The sequence below is a fragment of the Scyliorhinus torazame genome, chromosome 24 (genome assembly GCF_047496885.1).
Source record: "Scyliorhinus torazame isolate Kashiwa2021f chromosome 24, sScyTor2.1, whole genome shotgun sequence".
Lineage (NCBI taxonomy): Eukaryota > Metazoa > Chordata > Chondrichthyes > Carcharhiniformes > Scyliorhinidae > Scyliorhinus > Scyliorhinus torazame.
Window position 1 is genome coordinate 2,987,415 of NC_092730.1, and position 18,192 is coordinate 3,005,606.

General features: G+C 66.8%; 1 protein-coding gene across 1 annotated transcript in view; it reads right to left on the reverse strand.

Annotated features, from left to right (window-relative positions):
* Nucleotides 1-698: 698 nt before the first annotated feature.
* Nucleotides 699-18,192, reverse strand: part of slc43a2a (solute carrier family 43 member 2a) — a gene marked incomplete at its 3' end in the record, with an annotated part of 37,407 nt that continues 19,913 nt past the window's right edge. Inside the window, exons 3-6 of the mRNA XM_072489646.1 lie at nucleotides 16,519-16,726; nucleotides 13,756-13,811; nucleotides 12,677-12,753; nucleotides 699-800 (exon numbers count right to left, since the gene is read on the reverse strand). Coding sequence (XP_072345747.1) covers nucleotides 699-800; nucleotides 12,677-12,753; nucleotides 13,756-13,811; nucleotides 16,519-16,726 — 443 coding nt within the window. The remainder of the gene's footprint in view (nucleotides 801-12,676; nucleotides 12,754-13,755; nucleotides 13,812-16,518; nucleotides 16,727-18,192) is intronic.

Sequence of the window (18,192 nt, forward strand, 5' to 3'; positions counted from 1 at the left end):
GAGAGTGCGGGAGAGTGCGGGAGAGCGGGAGAGAGTGAGAGAGCGGGAGAGTGTGAGAGAGCGGGAGAGAGCGGGAGAGTGCGAGAGAGCGGGAGAGTGCGAGAGAGTGCGAGAGAGCGGGAGAGTGCGAGAGAGCGGGAGAGTGCGAGAGAGCACGGGAGAGTGCGATTGAGCGCGGGGGAGTGCGAGAGAGCGCGGGAGAGTGCGAGAGAGTGAGAGAGCGAGAGAGCGGGAGAGTGCGAGAGAGCGGGAGAGTGCGAGAGAGCGGGAGAGCGGGAGAGAGCGGGAGAGTGCGAGAGAGCGGGAGAGTGCGAGAGAGCGGGAGAGCGAGAGAGTGCGAGAGAGCGAGAGTGCGAGAGAGCGCGAGAGAGCGCGAGAGTGCGAGGGAGCGGGACAGAGCGGGAGAGAGCGGGAGAGTGCGAGAGAGCGGGAGAGTGCGAGAGAGCGGGAGAGTGCGAGAGAGCGGGAGAGCGAGAGAGTGCGAGAGTGCGAGAGAGCGGGAGAGAGCGAGCGAGCGCGAGAGAGCGCGAGAGCGAGAGAGTGCGAGGGAGCGGGAGAGAGCGAGAGAGCGGGAGAGCGAGAGAGTGCGAGAGAGCGCGAGAGAGCAGGAGAGTGCCCCTCTCCTCTCCCTCTCCCCTGCCTCCCCCTCCCCTCCCCTCCCCTCCCCTCCCTCCCCCTGACTCCCCCCTGTCCCCGCCTCCGCTCACCTTGATGCCTGGGAACGTCACAGCAGATGACGCGTACGAACCAATCATCAGAGCAATGAAAGTCGACCTCAAATCGCCAAACATGTTCGGCAACTGAAAAACAGCCACAAATAATCAATAACCCACCAATAATCAATAATCAATGGATAACCAATAAAGCAACTTGTGAACCCTCCCCCACAAATATGGTGTGAAAGCTACCGAGGCCATTACCACAGTCAGAGGGTCAGTACTGAGGGAGTGCCGCACTGTCAGAGGGTCAGTACTGAGGGAGTGCTGCACTGTCAGAGGGTCAGTACTGAGGGAGTGCCGCACTGTCAGAGGGTCAGTACTGAGGGAGTGCTGCACTGTCACAGTGTCAGTACTGAGGGAGCGCCGCACTGTCAGAGGGTCAGTACTGAGGGAGTGCCGCACTGTCAGAGGGTCAGTACTGAGGGAGTGCCGCACTGTCAGAGGGTCAGTACTGAGGGAGTGCTGCACTGTCAGAGGGTCAGTACTGAGGGAGTGCCGCACTGTCAGAGGGTCAGTACTGAGGGAGTGCCGCACTGTCAGAGGGTCAGTACTGAGGGAGTGCCGCACTGTCAGAGGGTCAGTACTGAGGGAGTGCCGCACTGACAGAGGGTCAGTACTGAGGGAGTGCCGCACTGTCAGAGGGTCAGTACTGAGGGAGTGCCGCACTGTCAGAGGGTCAGTACTGAGGGAGTGCCGCACTGTCAGAGGGTCAGTACTGAGGGAGTGCCGCACTGTCAGAGGGTCAGTACTGAGGGAGTGCCGCACTGTCAGAGGGTCAGTACTGAGGGAGTGCCGCACTGTCAGTGGGTCAGTACTGAGGGAGTGCCGCACTGTTAGAGGGTCAGTACTGAGGGAGTGTTGCACTGTCAGAGGGTCAGTACTGAGGGAGTGCTGCACTGTCAGAGGGTCAGTACTGAGGGAGTGCCGCACTGTCAGAGGGTCAGTACTGAGGAAGTGCTGCACTGTCAGATGGGACCGTGGGCTGTGCGGGGACCGCGGCTGTGCGGGGAACGCGGCTGTGCGGGGAACGCGGCTGTGCGGGGAACGCGGCTGTGCGGGGAACGCGGCTGTGCGGGGAACGCGGCTGTGCGGGGAACGCGGCTGTGCGGGGAACGCGGCTGTGCGGGGATCGTGGTTGTGCGGGGGAACGCGGCTTGCGGGAACGCGGGGAACGCGGCTGTGCGGGGAACGCGGCTGTGCGGGGAACGCGGCTGTGCGGGGACCGTGGCTGTGCGGGGAATGCGGCTGTGCGGGGAACGCGGCTGTGCGGGGACCGTGGCTGTGCGGGGAACGCGGCTGTGCGGGGACCGTGGCTGTGCGGGGAACGCGGCTGTGCGGGGAACGTGGTTGTGCGGGGAACGCGGCTGTGCGGGGAACGCGGCTGTGCGGGGACCGTGGCTGTGCGGGGAACGCGGCTGTGCGGGGACCGTGGCTGTGCGGGGAATGCGGCTGTGCGGGGAATGCGGCTGTGCGGGGAATGCGGCTGTGCGGCTGTGCGGGGAACGCGGCTGTGCGGCTGTGCGGGGAATGCGGCTGTGCGGGGACTGCGGCTGTGAGGGGAACGCGGCTGTGCGGGGAATGCGGCAGTGAGGGGAACGCGGCTGTGCGGGGAATGCGGCAGTGAGGGGAACGCGGCTGTGCGGGGAACGCGGCTGTGCGGGGAACGCGGCTGTGCGGGGAAAGCGGCTGTGCGGGGACCGCGGCTGTGAGGGGATCGCGGCTGTGAGGGGATCGCGGCTGTGCGGGGAACGCGGCTGTGCGGGGAACGCGGCTGTGCGGGGAATGCGGCTGTGCGGGGAATGCGGCTGTGCGGGGAACGCGGCTGTGCGGGGAACGCGGCTGTGCGGGGAACGCGGCTGTGCTGTGAATGCGTCTGTGCTGTGAATGCGGCTGTGCGGGGAATGCGGCTGTGAGGGGACCGCGGCTGTGCGGGGAACGCGGCTGTGCGGGGAACGCGGCTGTGCGGGGACCGCGGCTGTGCGGGGACCGCGGCTGTGCGGGGAACGCGGCTGTGCGGGGAACGCGGCTGTGCGGGGAACGCGGCTGTGCGGGGAACGCGGCTGTGAGGGGACCGCGGCTGTGCGGGGAACGCGGCTGTGCGGGGAACGCGGCTGTGCGGGGAACGCGGCTGTGCGGGGAACGCGGCTGTGAGGGGACCGCGGCTGTGCGGGGACCGCGGCTGTGCGGGGAACGCGGCTGTGCGGGGAACGCGGCTGTGCGGGGAACGCGGCTGTGCGGGGAACGCGGCTGTGAGGGGACCGTGGCTGTGCGGGGAATGCGGCTGTGCGGGGACCGCGGCTGTGCGGGGAATGCGGCTGTGCGGGGAATGCGGCTGTGCGGGGAACGCGGCTGTGAGGGGAACGAGGCTGTGCGGGGAACGAGGCTGTGCGGGGAACGCGGCTGTGCGGGGAACGCGGCTGTGCGGGGAACGCGGCTGTGCGGGGAACGCGGCTGTGCGGGGAATGCGGCTGTGCGGGGACCGTGGCTGTGCGGGGAACGCGGCTGTGCGGGGAATGCGGCTGTGCGGGGACCGAGGCTGTGCGGGGAATGCGGCTGTGCGGGGAATGCGGCTGTGCAGGGACCGTGGCTGTGCGGGGACCGCTGCTGTGCGGGGAATGCGGCTGTGCGGGGAATGCGGCTGTGCGGGGAATGCGGCTGTGCAGGGACCGTGGCTGTGCGGGGAATGCGGCTGTGCGGGGAATGCGGCTGTGCGGGGTACGCGGCTGTGAGGGGAATGCGGCTGTGCGGGGAATGCGGCTGTGCGGGGAATGTGGCTGTGCGGGGAATGCGGCTGTGCGGGGAATGCGGCTGTGCGGGGAATGCGGCTGTGAGGGGAACGAGGCTGTGCGGGGAACGCGGCTGTGCGGGGAATGCGGCTGTGAGGGGAACGAGGCTGTGCGGGGAACGCGGCTGTGCGGGGAATGCGGCTGTGCAGGGACCGTGGCTGTGCGGGGAATGCGGCTGTGCGGGGACCGTGGCTGTGCGGGGAATGCGGCTGTGCAGGGACCGTGGCTGAGCGGGGAATGCGGCTGTGCGGGGAATGCGGCTGTGAGGGGAACGCGGCTGTGCGGGGAACGTGGCTGTGCGGGGAATGCGGCTGTGCGGGGACCGTGGCTGTGCGGGGAACGCGGCTGTGCGGGGAATGCGGCTGTGAGGGGAACGAGGCTGTGCGGGGAACGCGGCTGTGCGGGGAACGCGGCTGTGCGGGGAAAGCGGCTGTGCGGGGACCGCGGCTGTGAGGGGATCGCGGCTGTGAGGGGATCGCGGCTGTGCGGGGAACGCGGCTGTGCGGGGAACGCGGCTGTGCGGGGTACGCGGCTGTGCGGGGAACGCGGCTGTGCGGGGAACGCGGCTGTGCGGGGAACGCGGCTGTGCTGTGAATGCGTCTGTGCTGTGAATGCGTCTGTGCGGGGAATGCGGCTGTGAGGGGACCGCGGCTGTGCGGGGAACGCGGCTGTGCGGGGACCGCGGCTGTGCGGGGAAAGCGGCTGTGCGGGGAATGCGGCTGTGCGGGGAATGCGGCTGTGCGGGGACCGTGGCTGTGCGGGGACCGTGGCTGTGCGGGGAACGCGGCTGTGCGGGGAATGCGGCTGTGCGGGGAAAGCGGCTGTGCGGGGAATGCGGCTGTGCGGGGAATGCGGCTGTGCGGGGAATGCGGCTGTGCGGGGAAAGCGGCTGTGCGGGGAACGCGGCTGTGCGGGGAACGCGGCTGTGCGGGGAACGCGGCTGTGAGGGGAACGAGGCTGTGCGGGAAACGCGGCTGTGAGGGGAACGCGGCTGTGCGGGGAACGCGGCTGTGCGGGGAACGCGGCTGTGCGGGGACCGCGGCTGTGCGGCTGTGCGGGGACCGTGGCTGTGCGGGGAACGCGGCTGTGCGGGGACCGCGGCTGTGCGGGGACCGCGGCTGTGCGGGGATCGTGGCTGTGCGGGGACCGCGGCTGTGCGGCTGTGCGGGGACCGTGGCTGTGCGGGGAACGCGGCTGTGCGGGGACGGCGGCTGTGCGGGGAGCGCGGCTGTGCGGGGAGCGCGGCTGTGCGGGAAACGCGGCTGTGCGGGGAACGCGGCTGTGCGGGGTACGCGGCTGTGCGGAGACCGCGGCTGTGCGGGGAATGCGGCTGTGCGGGGACCGCGGCTGTGCGGGGAACGCGGCTGTGCGGGGAATGCGGCTGTGCGGGGACCGCGGCTGTGCGGGGAACGCGGCTGTGCGGGGAACGCGGCTGTGCGGGGACCGCGGCTGTGCGGGGAACGCGGCTGTGCGGGGACCGCGGCTGTGCGGGGAACGCGGCTGTGCGGGGACCGCGGCTGTGAGGGGAACGCGGCTGTGCGGGGACCGCGGCTGTGCGGGGAACGCGGCTGTGCGGGGAACGCGGCTGTGCGGGGACCGCGGCTGTGCGGGGAACGCGGCTGTGCGGGGACCGCGGCTGTGCGGGGAACGCGGCTGTGCGGGGAACGCGGCTGTGCGGGGAACGCGGCTGTGCGGGGACCGCGGCTGTGCGGGGAATGCGGCTGTGCGGGGACCGCGGCTGTGCGGGGACCGCGGCTGTGCGGGGACCGCGGCTGTGCGGGGAATGCGGCTGTGCGGGGAACGCGGCTGTGCGGGGAACGCGGCTGTGCGGGGACCGTGGCTGTGCGGGGACCGCGGCTGTGCGGGGACCGCGGCTGTGCGGGACCGTGGCTGTGCGGGGACCGCGGCTGTGCGGGGACCGTGGCTGTGCGGGGACCGCGGCTGTGCGGGGACCGTGGTTGTGCGGGGACCGCGGCTGTGCGGGGAACGCGGCTGTGCGGGGACCGCGGCTGTGCGGGGACCGCGGCTGTGCGGGGAATGCGGCTGTGCGGCTGTGCGGGGAACGCGGCTGTGCGGGGAATGCGGCTGTGCGGGGACCGTGGCAGTGCGGGGACCGCGGCTGTGCGGGGACCGCGGCAGTGCGGGGACCGCGGCTGTGCGGGGACCGTGGCTGTGCGGGGAACGCGGCTGTGCGGGGAACGCGGCTGTGCGGGGAACGCGGCTGTGCGGGGAACGCGGCTGTGCGGGGACCGCGGCTGTGCGGCTGTGCGGGGACCGTGGCTGTGCGGGGAACGCGGCTGTGCGGGGACCGCGGCTGTGCGGCTGTGCGGGGACCGCGGCTGTGCGGGGATCGTGGCTGTGCGGGGACCGCGGCTGTGCGGCTGTGCGGGGACCGTGGCTGTGCGGGGAACGCGGCTGTGCGGGGACGGCGGCTGTGCGGGGAGCGCGGCTGTGCGGGGAGCGCGGCTGTGCGGGAAACGCGGCTGTGCGGGGAACGCGGCTGTGCGGGGTACGCGGCTGTGCGGAGACCGCGGCTGTGCGGGGAATGCGGCTGTGCGGGGACCGCGGCTGTGCGGGGAACGCGGCTGTGCGGGGACCGCGGCTGTGCGGGGAATGCGGCTGTGCGGGGACCGCGGCTGTGCGGCTGTGCGGGGAACGCGGCTGCGCGGGGAACGCGGCTGTGCGGGGAATGCGGCTGTGCGGGGAATGCGGCTGTGCGGGGACTGCGGCTGTGCGGGGAATGCGGCTGTGCGGGGACTGCGGCTGTGCGGGGAATGCGGCTGTGCGGGGAATGCGGCTGTGCGGGGAATGCGGCTGTGCGGGGACAGTGGCTGTGCGGGGAACGCGGCTGTGCGGGGAATGCGGCTGTGCGGGGACTGCGGCTGTGAGGGGACCGCGGCTGTGCGGGAAACGCGGCTGTGCGGGGAATGCGGCTGTGCGGGGACCGCGGCTGTGCGGGGACCGCGGCTGTGCGGGGAATGCGGCTGTGCGGGGAACGCGGCTGCGCGGGGACCGCGGCTGTGCGGGGAACGCGGCTGTGCGGGGACTGCGGCTGTGCGGGGAATGCGGCTGTGCGGGGACCGCGGCTGTGCGGGGAACGCGGCTGTGCGGGGACCGCGGCTGTGCGGGGAATGCGGCTGTGCGGGGAACGCGGCTGTGCGGGGAACGCGGCTGCGCGGGGACCGCGGCTGCGCGGGGACCGCGGCTGTGCGGGGAACGCGGCTGTGCGGGGACTGCGGCTGTGCGGGGAATGCGGCTGTGCGGGGACCGCGGCTGTGCGGGGAACGCGGCTGTGCGGGGGCCGCGGCTGCGCGGGGACCGCGGCTGCGCGGGGACCGCGGCTGTGCGGGGACCGTGGCTGTGCGGGGACCGCGGCTGTGCGGGGAATGCGGCTGTGCGGGGAATGCGGCTGTGCGGGGAACGCGGCTGTGCGGGGAACGCGGCTGTGCGGGGACAGCGGCTGTGCGGGGACAGCGGCTGTGCGGGGACTGCGGCTGTGCGGCTGTGCGGGGACCGCGGCTGTGCGGGGAACGCGGCTGTGCGGGGACCGCGGCTGTGCGTGGACCGCGGCTGTGCGGGGACCGCGGCTGTGCGGGGACCGCGGCTGTGCGGGGAACGAGGCTGTGCGGGGAACGAGGCTGTGCGGGGAACGAGGCTGTGCGGGGAACGAGGCTGTGCGGGGAACGCGGCTGTGCGGGGAACGCGGCTGTGCGGGGAACGCGGCTGTGCGGGGACCGCGGCTGTGCGGCTGTGCGGGGACCGTGGCTGTGCGGGGAACGCGGCTGTGCGGGGACCGCGGCTGTGCGGCTGTGCGGGGACCGCGGCTGTGCGGGGATCGTGGCTGTGCGGGGACCGCGGCTGTGCGGCTGTGCGGGGACCGTGGCTGTGCGGGGAACGCGGCTGTGCGGGGACGGCGGCTGTGCGGGGAGCGCGGCTGTGCGGGGAGCGCGGCTGTGCGGGAAACGCGGCTGTGCGGGGAACGCGGCTGTGCGGGGTACGCGGCTGTGCGGAGACCGCGGCTGTGCGGGGAATGCGGCTGTGCGGGGACCGCGGCTGTGCGGGGAACGCGGCTGTGCGGGGACCGCGGCTGTGCGGGGAATGCGGCTGTGCGGGGACCGCGGCTGTGCGGCTGTGCGGGGAACGCGGCTGCGCGGGGAACGCGGCTGTGCGGGGAATGCGGCTGTGCGGGGAATGCGGCTGTGCGGGGACTGCGGCTGTGCGGGGAATGCGGCTGTGCGGGGACTGCGGCTGTGCGGGGAATGCGGCTGTGCGGGGAATGCGGCTGTGCGGGGAATGCGGCTGTGCGGGGACAGTGGCTGTGCGGGGAACGCGGCTGTGCGGGGAATGCGGCTGTGCGGGGACTGCGGCTGTGAGGGGACCGCGGCTGTGCGGGAAACGCGGCTGTGCGGGGAATGCGGCTGTGCGGGGACCGCGGCTGTGCGGGGAATGCGGCTGTGCGGGGAACGCGGCTGCGCGGGGACCGCGGCTGTGCGGGGAACGCGGCTGTGCGGGGACTGCGGCTGTGCGGGGAATGCGGCTGTGCGGGGACCGCGGCTGTGCGGGGAACGCGGCTGTGCGGGGACCGCGGCTGTGCGGGGAATGCGGCTGTGCGGGGAACGCGGCTGTGCGGGGAACGCGGCTGTGCGGGGAACGCGGCTGTGCGGGGAATGCGGCTGTGCGGGGAACGCGGCTGTGCGGGGAACGCGGCTGCGCGGGGACCGCGGCTGTGCGGGGAACGCGGCTGTGCGGGGACTGCGGCTGTGCGGGGAATGCGGCTGTGCGGGGACCGCGGCTGTGCGGGGAACGCGGCTGTGCGGGGAACGCGGCTGCGCGGGGACCGCGGCTGCGCGGGGACCGCGGCTGTGCGGGGACCGTGGCTGTGCGGGGACCGCGGCTGTGCGGGGAATGCGGCTGTGCGGGGAACGCGGCTGTGCGGGGACAGCGGCTGTGCGGGGAACGCGGCTGTGCGGGGACAGCGGCTGTGCGGGGACAGCGGCTGTGCGGGGACTGCGGCTGTGCGGCTGTGCGGGGACCGCGGCTGTGCGGGGAACGCGGCTGTGCGGGGACCGCGGCTGTGCGTGGACCGCGGCTGTGCGGGGACCGCGGCTGTGCGGGGACCGCGGCTGTGCGGGGAACGAGGCTGTGCGGGGAACGAGGCTGTGCGGGGAACGAGGCTGTGCGGGGAACGCGGCTGTGCGGGGACCGCGGCTGTGCGGGGACAGCGGCTGTGCGGGGGTGCGGGGACCGCGGCTGTGCGGGGAACGCGGCTGTGCGGGGACCGCGGCTGTGCGTGGACCGCGGCTGTGCGGGGACCGCGGCTGTGCGGGGACCGCGGCTGTGCGGGGACCGAGGCTGTGCGGGGAACGTGGCTGTGCGGGGACCGCGGCTGTGCGGGGAACGCGGCTGTGCGGGGAACGCGGCTGTGCGGGGAACGCGGCTGTGCGGGGACTCGGGCTGTGCGGGGACCGCGGCTGTGCGGGGAACGCGGCTGTGCGGGGAACGCGGCTGAGCCGGGAACGCGGCTGTGCGGGGAACGCGGCTGTGCGGGGAACGCGGCTGTGCGGGGACTCGGGCTGTGCGGCGACCGCGGTTGTGCGGGGACCGCGGCTGTGCGGGGACCGCGGCTGTGCGGGGACCGCGGCTGTGCGGGGACCGTGGCTGTGCGGGGACCGTGGCTGTGCGGGGACCGTGGCTGTGCGGGGACCGCGGCTGTGCGGGGACCGTGGCTGTGCGGGGACCGCGGCTGTGCGGGGAACGCGGCTGTGCGGGGACCGCGGCTGTGCGGGGACCGCGGCTGTGCGGGGAATGCGGCTGTGCGGCTGTGCGGGGAACGCGGCTGTGCGGGGAATGCGGCTGTGCGGGGCCCGCGGCTGTGCGGGGACCGCGGCTGTGCGGGGACCGTGGCTGTGCGGGGACCGTGGCTGTGCGGGGAACGCGGCTGTGCGGGGAACGCGGCTGTGCGGGGAACGCGGCTGTGCGGGGACCGTGGCTGTGCGGGGAACGCGGCTGTGCGGGGACCGCGGCTGTGCGGCTGTGCGGGGACCGCGGCTGTGCGGGGATCGTGGCTGTGCGGGGACCGCGGCTGTGCGGCTGTGCGGGGAGCGCGGCTGTGCGGGGAACGCGGCTGTGCGGGGAACGCGGCTGTGCGGGGAACGCGGCTGTGCGGGGAACGCGGCTGTGCGGGGACCGCGGCTGTGCGGGGAATGCGGCTGTGCGGGGAACGCGGCTGTGCGGGGACCGCGGCTGTGCGGGGAACGCGGCTGTGCGGGGACCGCGGCTGTGCGGGGAATGCGGCTGTGCGGGGACCGCGGCTGTGCGGGGACCGCGGCTGTGCGGGGAATGCGGCTGTGCGGGGACCGCGGCTGTGCGGGGACCGCGGCTGTGCGGGGACCGCGGCTGTGCGGCTGTGCGGGGACCGTGGCTGTGCGGGGAACGCGGCTGTGCGGCTGTGCGGGGACCGCGGCTGTGCGGGGAATGCGGCTGTGCGGGGACCGCGGCTGTGCGGGGACCGCGGCTGTGCGGGGAATGCGGCTGTGCGGGGACCGCGGCTGTGCGGGGAACGCGGCTGTGCGGGGACCGCGGCTGTGCGGCTGTGCGGGGACCGCGGCTGTGCGGGGACCGTGGCTGTGCGGGGACCGCGGCTGTGCGGCTGTGCGGGGAACGCGGCTGTGCGGCTGTGCGGGGACCGCGGCTGTGCGGGGACCGCGGCTGTGCGGGGACCGCGGCTGTGCGGGGAACGCGGCTGTGAGGGGAACGCGGCTGTGAGGGGAACGCGGCTGTGCGGGGAACGCGGCTGTGCGGGGAACGCGGCTGTGCGGGGAACGCGGCTGTGAGGGGAACGAGGCTGTGAGGGGAACGAGGCTGTGCGGGGAACGAGGCTGTGCGGGGAACGCGGCTGTGCGGGGAACGCGGCTGTGCGGGGAACGCGGCTGTGCGGGGACCGCGGCTGTGCGGGGAACGCGGCTGTGCGGGGAACGCGGCTGTGCGGGGAACGCGGCTGTGCGGGGAACGCGGCTGTGCGGGGACCTCGGCTGTGCGGGGAACGCGGCTGTGCGGGGAACGCGGCTGTGCGGGGAACGCGGCTGTGCGGGGAACGCGGCTGTGCGGGGAACGCGGCTGTGCGGGGAACGCGGCTGTGCGGGGAACGCGGCTGTGCGGGGAACGCGGCTGTGCGGGGAACGCGGCTGTGCGGGGAACGCGGCTGTGCGGGGAACGCGGCTGTGCGGGGACTCGGGCTGCAGTGATACCCACAGTGTAACATTGCCGGTGTAATTGTGGATTTGCTGTAAAGCCCTCGCCCATTCTCCCTCTCACTCTCCGAGGTGGGCAGGATGGTTTTGCTGATGTGACACGCAGGCACTGTGGGAAACTCAGGCCTGGCACTACCCCGAGCACCCGCTGAGAGCCTGCTGGGAAGCTGAGGGGACAGAATTTTCCACAGGGGCGTTTCTAGAAAACAGCCAGGCTGTAATGGGATGGAAAAGTACGATGGTGAGCTTGTTGACAGCGAGAGGGAAGGTCTCTGTACAACACAGCTATCAGCTCCACTCGCTATGTCAATAAACACACAGCTGGCCACTCCAGCCAATGCAGCTCACTCAGGCGGGAAACTCCAAGCGGTCAGCGGTCTACAGGGAGGGGAAAAGACGGGTATTTTCCCAGTGCTCCTTTCATTCTGCACCACTCAAAGAGAGATATTGAATAATTTTTCAAATGGGGGAGCTGTTTAATACACAGCAAGGTCCCACAAACTGCAGGTTGAACAATGACCAAAGTGTCTGTTGTAATGATTGTGAAACTCCGATTAGTGCAGAAAGCCCCTCATCATGAATGCATCATATCTCAGCTGTCTCCCAGTGAGAGTCAGCACCTTCAGGAACTGTCCCCCAGTGAGAGTCAGCACCTTCAGGAACTGTACCCCAGTGGTGTCAGTACCTTCAGGAACTGTCATCCAGTGAGAGTCAGTACCTTCAGGAACTGTCATCCAGTGAGAGTCAGCACCTTCAGGAACTGTGTCCCAGTGAGAGTCAGCACCTTCAGGAACTGTCCCCAGCGAGAGTCAGCACCTTCAGGAACTGTGTCCCAGTGAGAGTCAGCACCTTCAGGAACTGTACCCCAGTGGTGTCAGTACCTTCAGGAACTGTCATCCAGTGAGAGTCAGTACCTTCAGGAACTGTCATCCAGTGAGAGTCAGCACCTTCAGGAACTGTCCCCCAGTGAGAGTCAGCACCTTCTGGAACTGTACCCCAGTGGTGTCAGTACCTTCAGGAACTGTCATCCAGTGAGAGTCAGTACCTTCAGGAACTGTCATCCAGTGAGAGTCAGCACCTTCAGGAACTGTGACCCAGTGAGAGTCAGCACCTTCAGGAACTGTGTCCCAGTGAGAGTCAGCACCTTCAGGAACTGTACCCCAGTGGTGTCAGTACCTTCAGGAACTGTCATCCAGTGAGAGTCAGTACCTTCAGGAACTGTCATCCAGTGAGAGTCAGCACCTTCAGGAACTGTGGCCCAGTGAGAGTCAGCACCTTCAGGAACTGTGTCCCAGTGAGAGTCAGCACCTTCAGGAACTGTGTCCCAGTGAGAGTCAGCACCTTCAGGAACTGTTTCCCAGTGAGAGTCAGCACCTTCAGGAACTGTTTCCCAGTGAGAGTCAGCACCTTCAGGAACTGTCCCCCAGCGAGAGTCAGCACCTTCAGGAACTGTCCCACAGTGAGAGTCAGCACCTTCAGGAACTGTGTCCCAGTGAGAGTCAGCACCTTCAGGAACTGTCCCCCAGCGAGAGTCAGCACCTTCAGGAACTGTCCCCCAGCGAGAGTCAGCACCTTCAGGAACTGTGTCCCAGTGAGAGTCAGCACCTTCAGGAACTGTGTCCCAGTGAGAGTCAGCACCTTCAGGAACTGTCCCCAAGTGAGAGTCAGCACCTTCAGGAACTGTGTCCCAGTGAGAGTCAGCACCTTCAGGAACTGTGTCCCAGTGAGAGTCAGCACCTTCAGGAACTGTGTCCCAGTGAGAGTCACCACCTTCAGGGGTTGGGCAGTGAAGTTCTTGTTGGACTCTCTCTACAATTGTAGACATTTTAAATGATTTCCCTCCATGTCTCAGGGGGAAGAATCCAAGTTTGAATTCTCCACCTCAGACAACTGCTTTTGTCAATCAGAGATCATTTCTTACCGTCAGTGAGGTGAAGGTCATACACATCCCTCCGAACCCATTGAGGGCGAGAGCTATGAAAATCAGCACAGAAAGTTCTGGAAGGAGAAGAGAACAGAATAGGAACATAGAAATTAGGAAATTCCGCCCTTCGAGCCTGCTCCGACATTCAATCAGATCCTGGCTGATCTCGTCCTCGTCTCAATTCCACCTCCCCCTGTTCCCCATTTTGTTTTAACCCGTTTAAAAAAATCAGAAATATTTCTATCTCCTTACTGAAACCATTTAATGATTCCGACTCCACCGCGCTTTGGGGCAGCAAGTTCCACAAATTCACCACCCTCTGCGAGAAGTAGTTCCTCCTCATCTCAGTTTTAAATCTACTGCCTCTGAACCTTTAACCTGTGACCTCTCGTTCTAGATAGCCCCACAAGGGGGAACATTTGGTCGATGTTTACTTTATCGATCCCCCTTAGTATTTTATACACCTCGATCAGATCCCCTCTCATCCTTCTAAACTCCAGCGAGTATGAGCCCAAACTGTTTAGTCTCTCCTCAGACGTTAACCCTTCCACCCCCGGAATCAGCCTGGTGACCCTCCCCTGAACTGCCTCCAATGCCACCACATCCTTCCTCAAATAAGGAGACCAAAACTGGACACAATACTCCAGATGTGGTCTCACCCACACCCTATACAATTGCAACAACACTTCTCGACCTTTATACTCCAGGCCTTTTGCCTTTTCAATCACAGGCTGCCCCTGCATACCGACTTGCTGCGATTCATGACCAAAGACACCCAGATCCCTCTGCCCAGACACATTTTGAATATTGTTTACATTTAGATAATTTGCCTTTCTATTTTTTTCAGCCAAAATGGATAACCTCCCACTTCAACTCCATCGAGCAGATTTTGACCTAATCTCCTAGCCTATCCATCCGCCTGTAAGTTCGCCTCCTCTTCGCGGCCTGCTTTCCCTCCTGGTTTAGCATCATCCACAAGTTGTGTTCTGTTGCACTCTGTCCCTGAACGGGGTTAAGGAGGGGCATGTCAGACAGGTGAGCCGGAGGTGATGGTGGGCGGGTTACAGGACACTCACCGACAGGATTACTGGCTCCGTAAGCAATCAGTAAGCAGGAGATCGCAAAACAGGTGCTGAAACAGAAAGAAAAAACTGAAATAAGAACTGGATCAATGATCCCAGTCCAACCTGCCCCTCCTTCCCGGGTTCCCTCATAACCCCTTCTCTCATTCCAACCTTTCTCCCCTCTTTCTCCATCCCTCTATAAATTCTCTCCCTCGCACTCTCTCTCTCTCTGGAATATTTTGAAATGAAATGAAAATCGCTTATTGTCACAAGTAGGCTTCAATGAAGTTACTGTGAAAAGCCCCTAGTCGCCACATTCCGGCGCCTGTTCGGGGAGGCTGTTACGGGAATTGAACCGTGCTGCTGGCCTGCCTTGGTCTGCTTTAAAAGCCAGCGATTTAGCCCTGTGCTAAACCAGCCCCTGATATTTTAATGTGCTATATACTGTGCTATTTCCCGGTGATAAATTCCCAGCGCTGTTTTTCCACGGATATCTGACCCCGAGCTCATGCTCAGCGTGGATACAGCTGAGGCCACATTGATACTCAATATCCCTGGACTGGCTTCCAGTTCCTCAGAACATTCCCGTGTCTCCCACATGGAAACAGACCAGGAAAGGCCAGGTGATGCCTTGTGCAGTCAAAGAGCTAATGAATATTAATTGTCCAGATCCAAATATAATGAATACGCAGCAGTTCCCCACAACCCTGGGTGGCGGCTCTGGGTGGTGGGGGCTCCGGGTGGTGGGGGCTCACCCCACCCCGCTCTGTCCTGCCCTGCCTCGCCCCATCCCATCCCGCCCCACCCTGCCCTGCCTCGCCCCATCCCATCCCGCCTCTCCTCACCCCATCCCGCCTCTCCTCACCCCATCCCGCCTCTCCTCACCCCATCCCGCCTCTCCCCACCTCATCCCGCCTCGCCCCACCCCATCCCGCCTCGCCCCACCCCATCCCGCCTCGCCCCACCCCACCCCGCCTCGCCCCGCCCCATCCCGCCTCGCTCCACCCCATCCCGCCTCGCTCCACCCCATCCCGCCTCTCCTCACCCCATCCCGCCTCTCCCCGCCCCATCCCGCCTCTCCTCGCCCCACCCCGCCTCGCCCCACCACATCCCGCCTCGCCCCACCCCATCCCGCCTCGCCCCATCCCATCCCGCCTCGCCCCACCCCACCCCGCCCCGCCCCACCCTGCCTCGCCCCATCCCGCCTCGCCCCACCCCATCCCGCCTCGCCCCACCCCATCCCGCCTCGCCCCACCCCGCCCCATCCCATCCCACCTCGCCCCGCCCCATCCCGCCTCTCCTCACCCCATCCCGCCTCTCCCCACCCCATCCCGCCTCTCCCCACCCCATCCCGCCTCTCCCCACCCCATCCCGCCTCGCCCCACCCCATCCCGCCTCGCCCCACCCCATCCCGCCTCGCCCCACCCCATCCCGCCTCGCCCCACCCCATCCCGCCTCGCCCCACCCCATCCCGCCTCGCCCCACCCCATCCCGCCTCGCCCCACCCCATCCCGCCTCGCCCCACCCCATCCCGCCTCGCCCCACCCCATCCCGCCTCGCCCCACCCCATCCCGCCTCGCCCCACCCCATCCCGCCTCGCCCCACCCCATCCCGCCTCGCCCCACCCCATCCCGCCTCGCCCCACCCCATCCCGCCTCGCCCCACCCCATCCCGCCTCGCCCCACCCCATCCCGCCTCGCCCCACCCCGCCTCGCCCCACCCCATCCCGCCTCGCCCCATCCCATCCCGCCTCGCCCCATCCCATCCCGCCTCGCCCCATCCCGCCTCGCCCCATCCCATCCCGCCTCGCCCCATCCCGCAGATTGCCACCCCGGCAGTGCCACCCGGACACCCTGGCAGTGCCCAGGTGGAATTATGCCTGCGCTGGGGAGTAGACCTGGGGTGCCTTGCCCTGATGAGGTAATGTGCGGGGTCTCAAGAACCTCCAACAATTAAGTCAGAACATAGAACATAGAAAATACAGCACAGAACAGGCCCTTCGGCCCACGATGTTGCCCAGAACGTTGGGGGTTGCGGGTGGGGGGGGGGGGGGGCGGGAGGCAGGGTCTGGGGCATTCCGGATCTCTTCCTGCTGGGAGTAGCTCCACTCACCCGGTAAGCGTGGCCTGGGGGTCCTGTTCGATCACAGGATCGGTTGTGACGCTTCAATCGGCTAAACCCGCCCCAACAGGACTCTTTTTTGCTGTTAAATTGCAGCCCAATGTGCGAGATCAGGAGTAACACCTGTTCATGTTAGCTGGGTATAGTTTGTCTCTCTTGGTGCAGGGGGTGGGGAACATGAATTAGATTCAATGGATCATGCGGAGAGATGGATTTGGGGCTTTCCCCGTTCTCTCCGCAAATTGGCTTTGCAACTCCCAGAGAGGGATGGCATTTTTCTAGAACGCTGGATTTTAAATGTCTCTTCCCTCTCGTTTTCCCCCCACTTCCCACCGGAGCCCAAATAAATCCTGCAGCAGCATTTTCTAATTGGTGGCGGTTACCGCAGCGAGCGCAGTCTCGCGGTGACAACATTCATTACCCCGGGGTCCAGAATTCCACTCCAATCTCCGGTGCCCCTCCTGAGAGGACAGGGAAGATTCAACCACATCGCTGTGTGGGCCTGGAGCCACATGTCGGCCTGACCGGGTACGGACGGCAGATTTCCTCTCCCAAAACGACCAGACCGGGGGGGGGGGGAGTCTCCCAAACTCTCTGCCCCGTGCAGTGGTTTAAGGAGGGCTGTGTCGAGCGAATATTTCTGGCCGCACTGACCTGCCAATTAGACGTAGCTTCCGCGGGCCATACTTGTCCATGGCGATGCCCAGAGGCAGTGAGATGGCACTGAGCAGAAAGGAGCCCACGGTGAAGGCCAGATTCAACATCTCATCCTGGTCCTTACAGATAAGCCAGCCGTTCATCCGCAGTATCAGCTCAGCATCGGTCTCGTTGTTTCCTGCGAGGCTGCTGTTGGTGATGTTTTCTACAATGGGGAGGAAGGGGGGGGAAGGAAACATTTCATTAGGACGCTGCAGGCTCCGATTCACTCTATCAGTGTCGTTGGGGGTTTTCGAACTTGGGGTTCAGTGTCTAAGCCGGTAGTGAATCAGTCAAGTCACAATGCCTTAGGTACAAGGGCCAGCACTGAGGGAGTGCCGCACTGTCAGAGGGTCAGTACTGAGGGAGAGCCGCACTGTCAGAGGGTCAGTACTGAGGGAGTGCCGCACTGTCAGAGGGTCAGTACTGAGGGAGTGCTGCACTGTCAGAGGGTCAGTACTGAGGGAGTGCTGCACTGTCAGAGGGTCAGTACTGAGGGAGTGCTGCACTGTCAGAGGGTCAGTACTGAGGGAGTGCCGCACTGTCAGAGGGTCAGTACTGAGGGAGTGCCGCACTGTCAGAGGGTCAGTACTGAGGGAGTGCCGCACTGTCAGAGGGTCAGTACTGAGGGAGTGCCGCACTGTCAGAGGGTCAGTACTGAGGGAGTGCCGCACTGTCAGAGGGTCAGTACTGAGGGAGTGCCGCACTGTCAGAGGGTCAGTACTGAGGGAGTGCCGCACTGTCAGAGGGTCGGTACTGAGGGAGTGCTGCACTGTCAGAGGGTCAGTACTGAGGGAGTGCTGCACTGTCAGAAGGTCAGTACTGAGGGAGTGCTGCACTGTCAGAGGGTCGGTACTGGGGGAGTGCTGCACTATCAGAGGGTCGGTACTGAGGGAGTGCTGCACTGTCAGAGGGTCAGTACTGAGGGAGTGCCGCACTGTCAGAGGGTCAGTACTGAGGGAGTGCCGCACTGTCAGAGGGTCAGTACTGAGGGAGTGCTGCACTGTCAGAGGGTCAGTACTGAGGGAGTGCCGCACTGTCAGAGGGTCAGTACTGAGGGAGTGCCGCACTGTCAGAGGGACAGTACTGAGGGAGTGCTGCACTGTCAGAGGGTCAGTACTGAGGGAGTGCTGCACTGTCAGAGGGTCGGTACTGAGGGAGTGCTGCACTGTCAGAGGGTCGGTACTGAGGGAGTGCTGCACTGTCAGAGGGTCAGTACTGAGGGAGTGCTGCACTGTCAGAGGGTCAGTACTGAGGGAGTGCCGCACTGTCAGAGGGTCAGTACTGAGGGAGTGCCGCACTGTCAGAGGGTCAGTACTGAGGGAGTGCTGCACTGTCAGAGGGTCAGTACTGAGGGAGTGCCGCACTGTCAGAGGGTCAGTACTGAGGGAGTGCTGCACTGTCAGAGGGTCAGTACTGAGGGAGTGCTGCACTGTCAGAGGGTCAGTACTGAGGGAGTGCCGCACTGTCAGAGGGTCAGTACTGAGGGAGTGCTGCACTGTCAGAGGGTCAGTACTGAGGGAGTGCCGCACTGTCAGAGGGTCAGTACTGAGGCAGTGCCGCACTGTCAGAGAGTCAGTGCTGAGGGAGTGCCGCACTGTCAGAGGGTCAGTACTGAGGGAGTGCCGCACT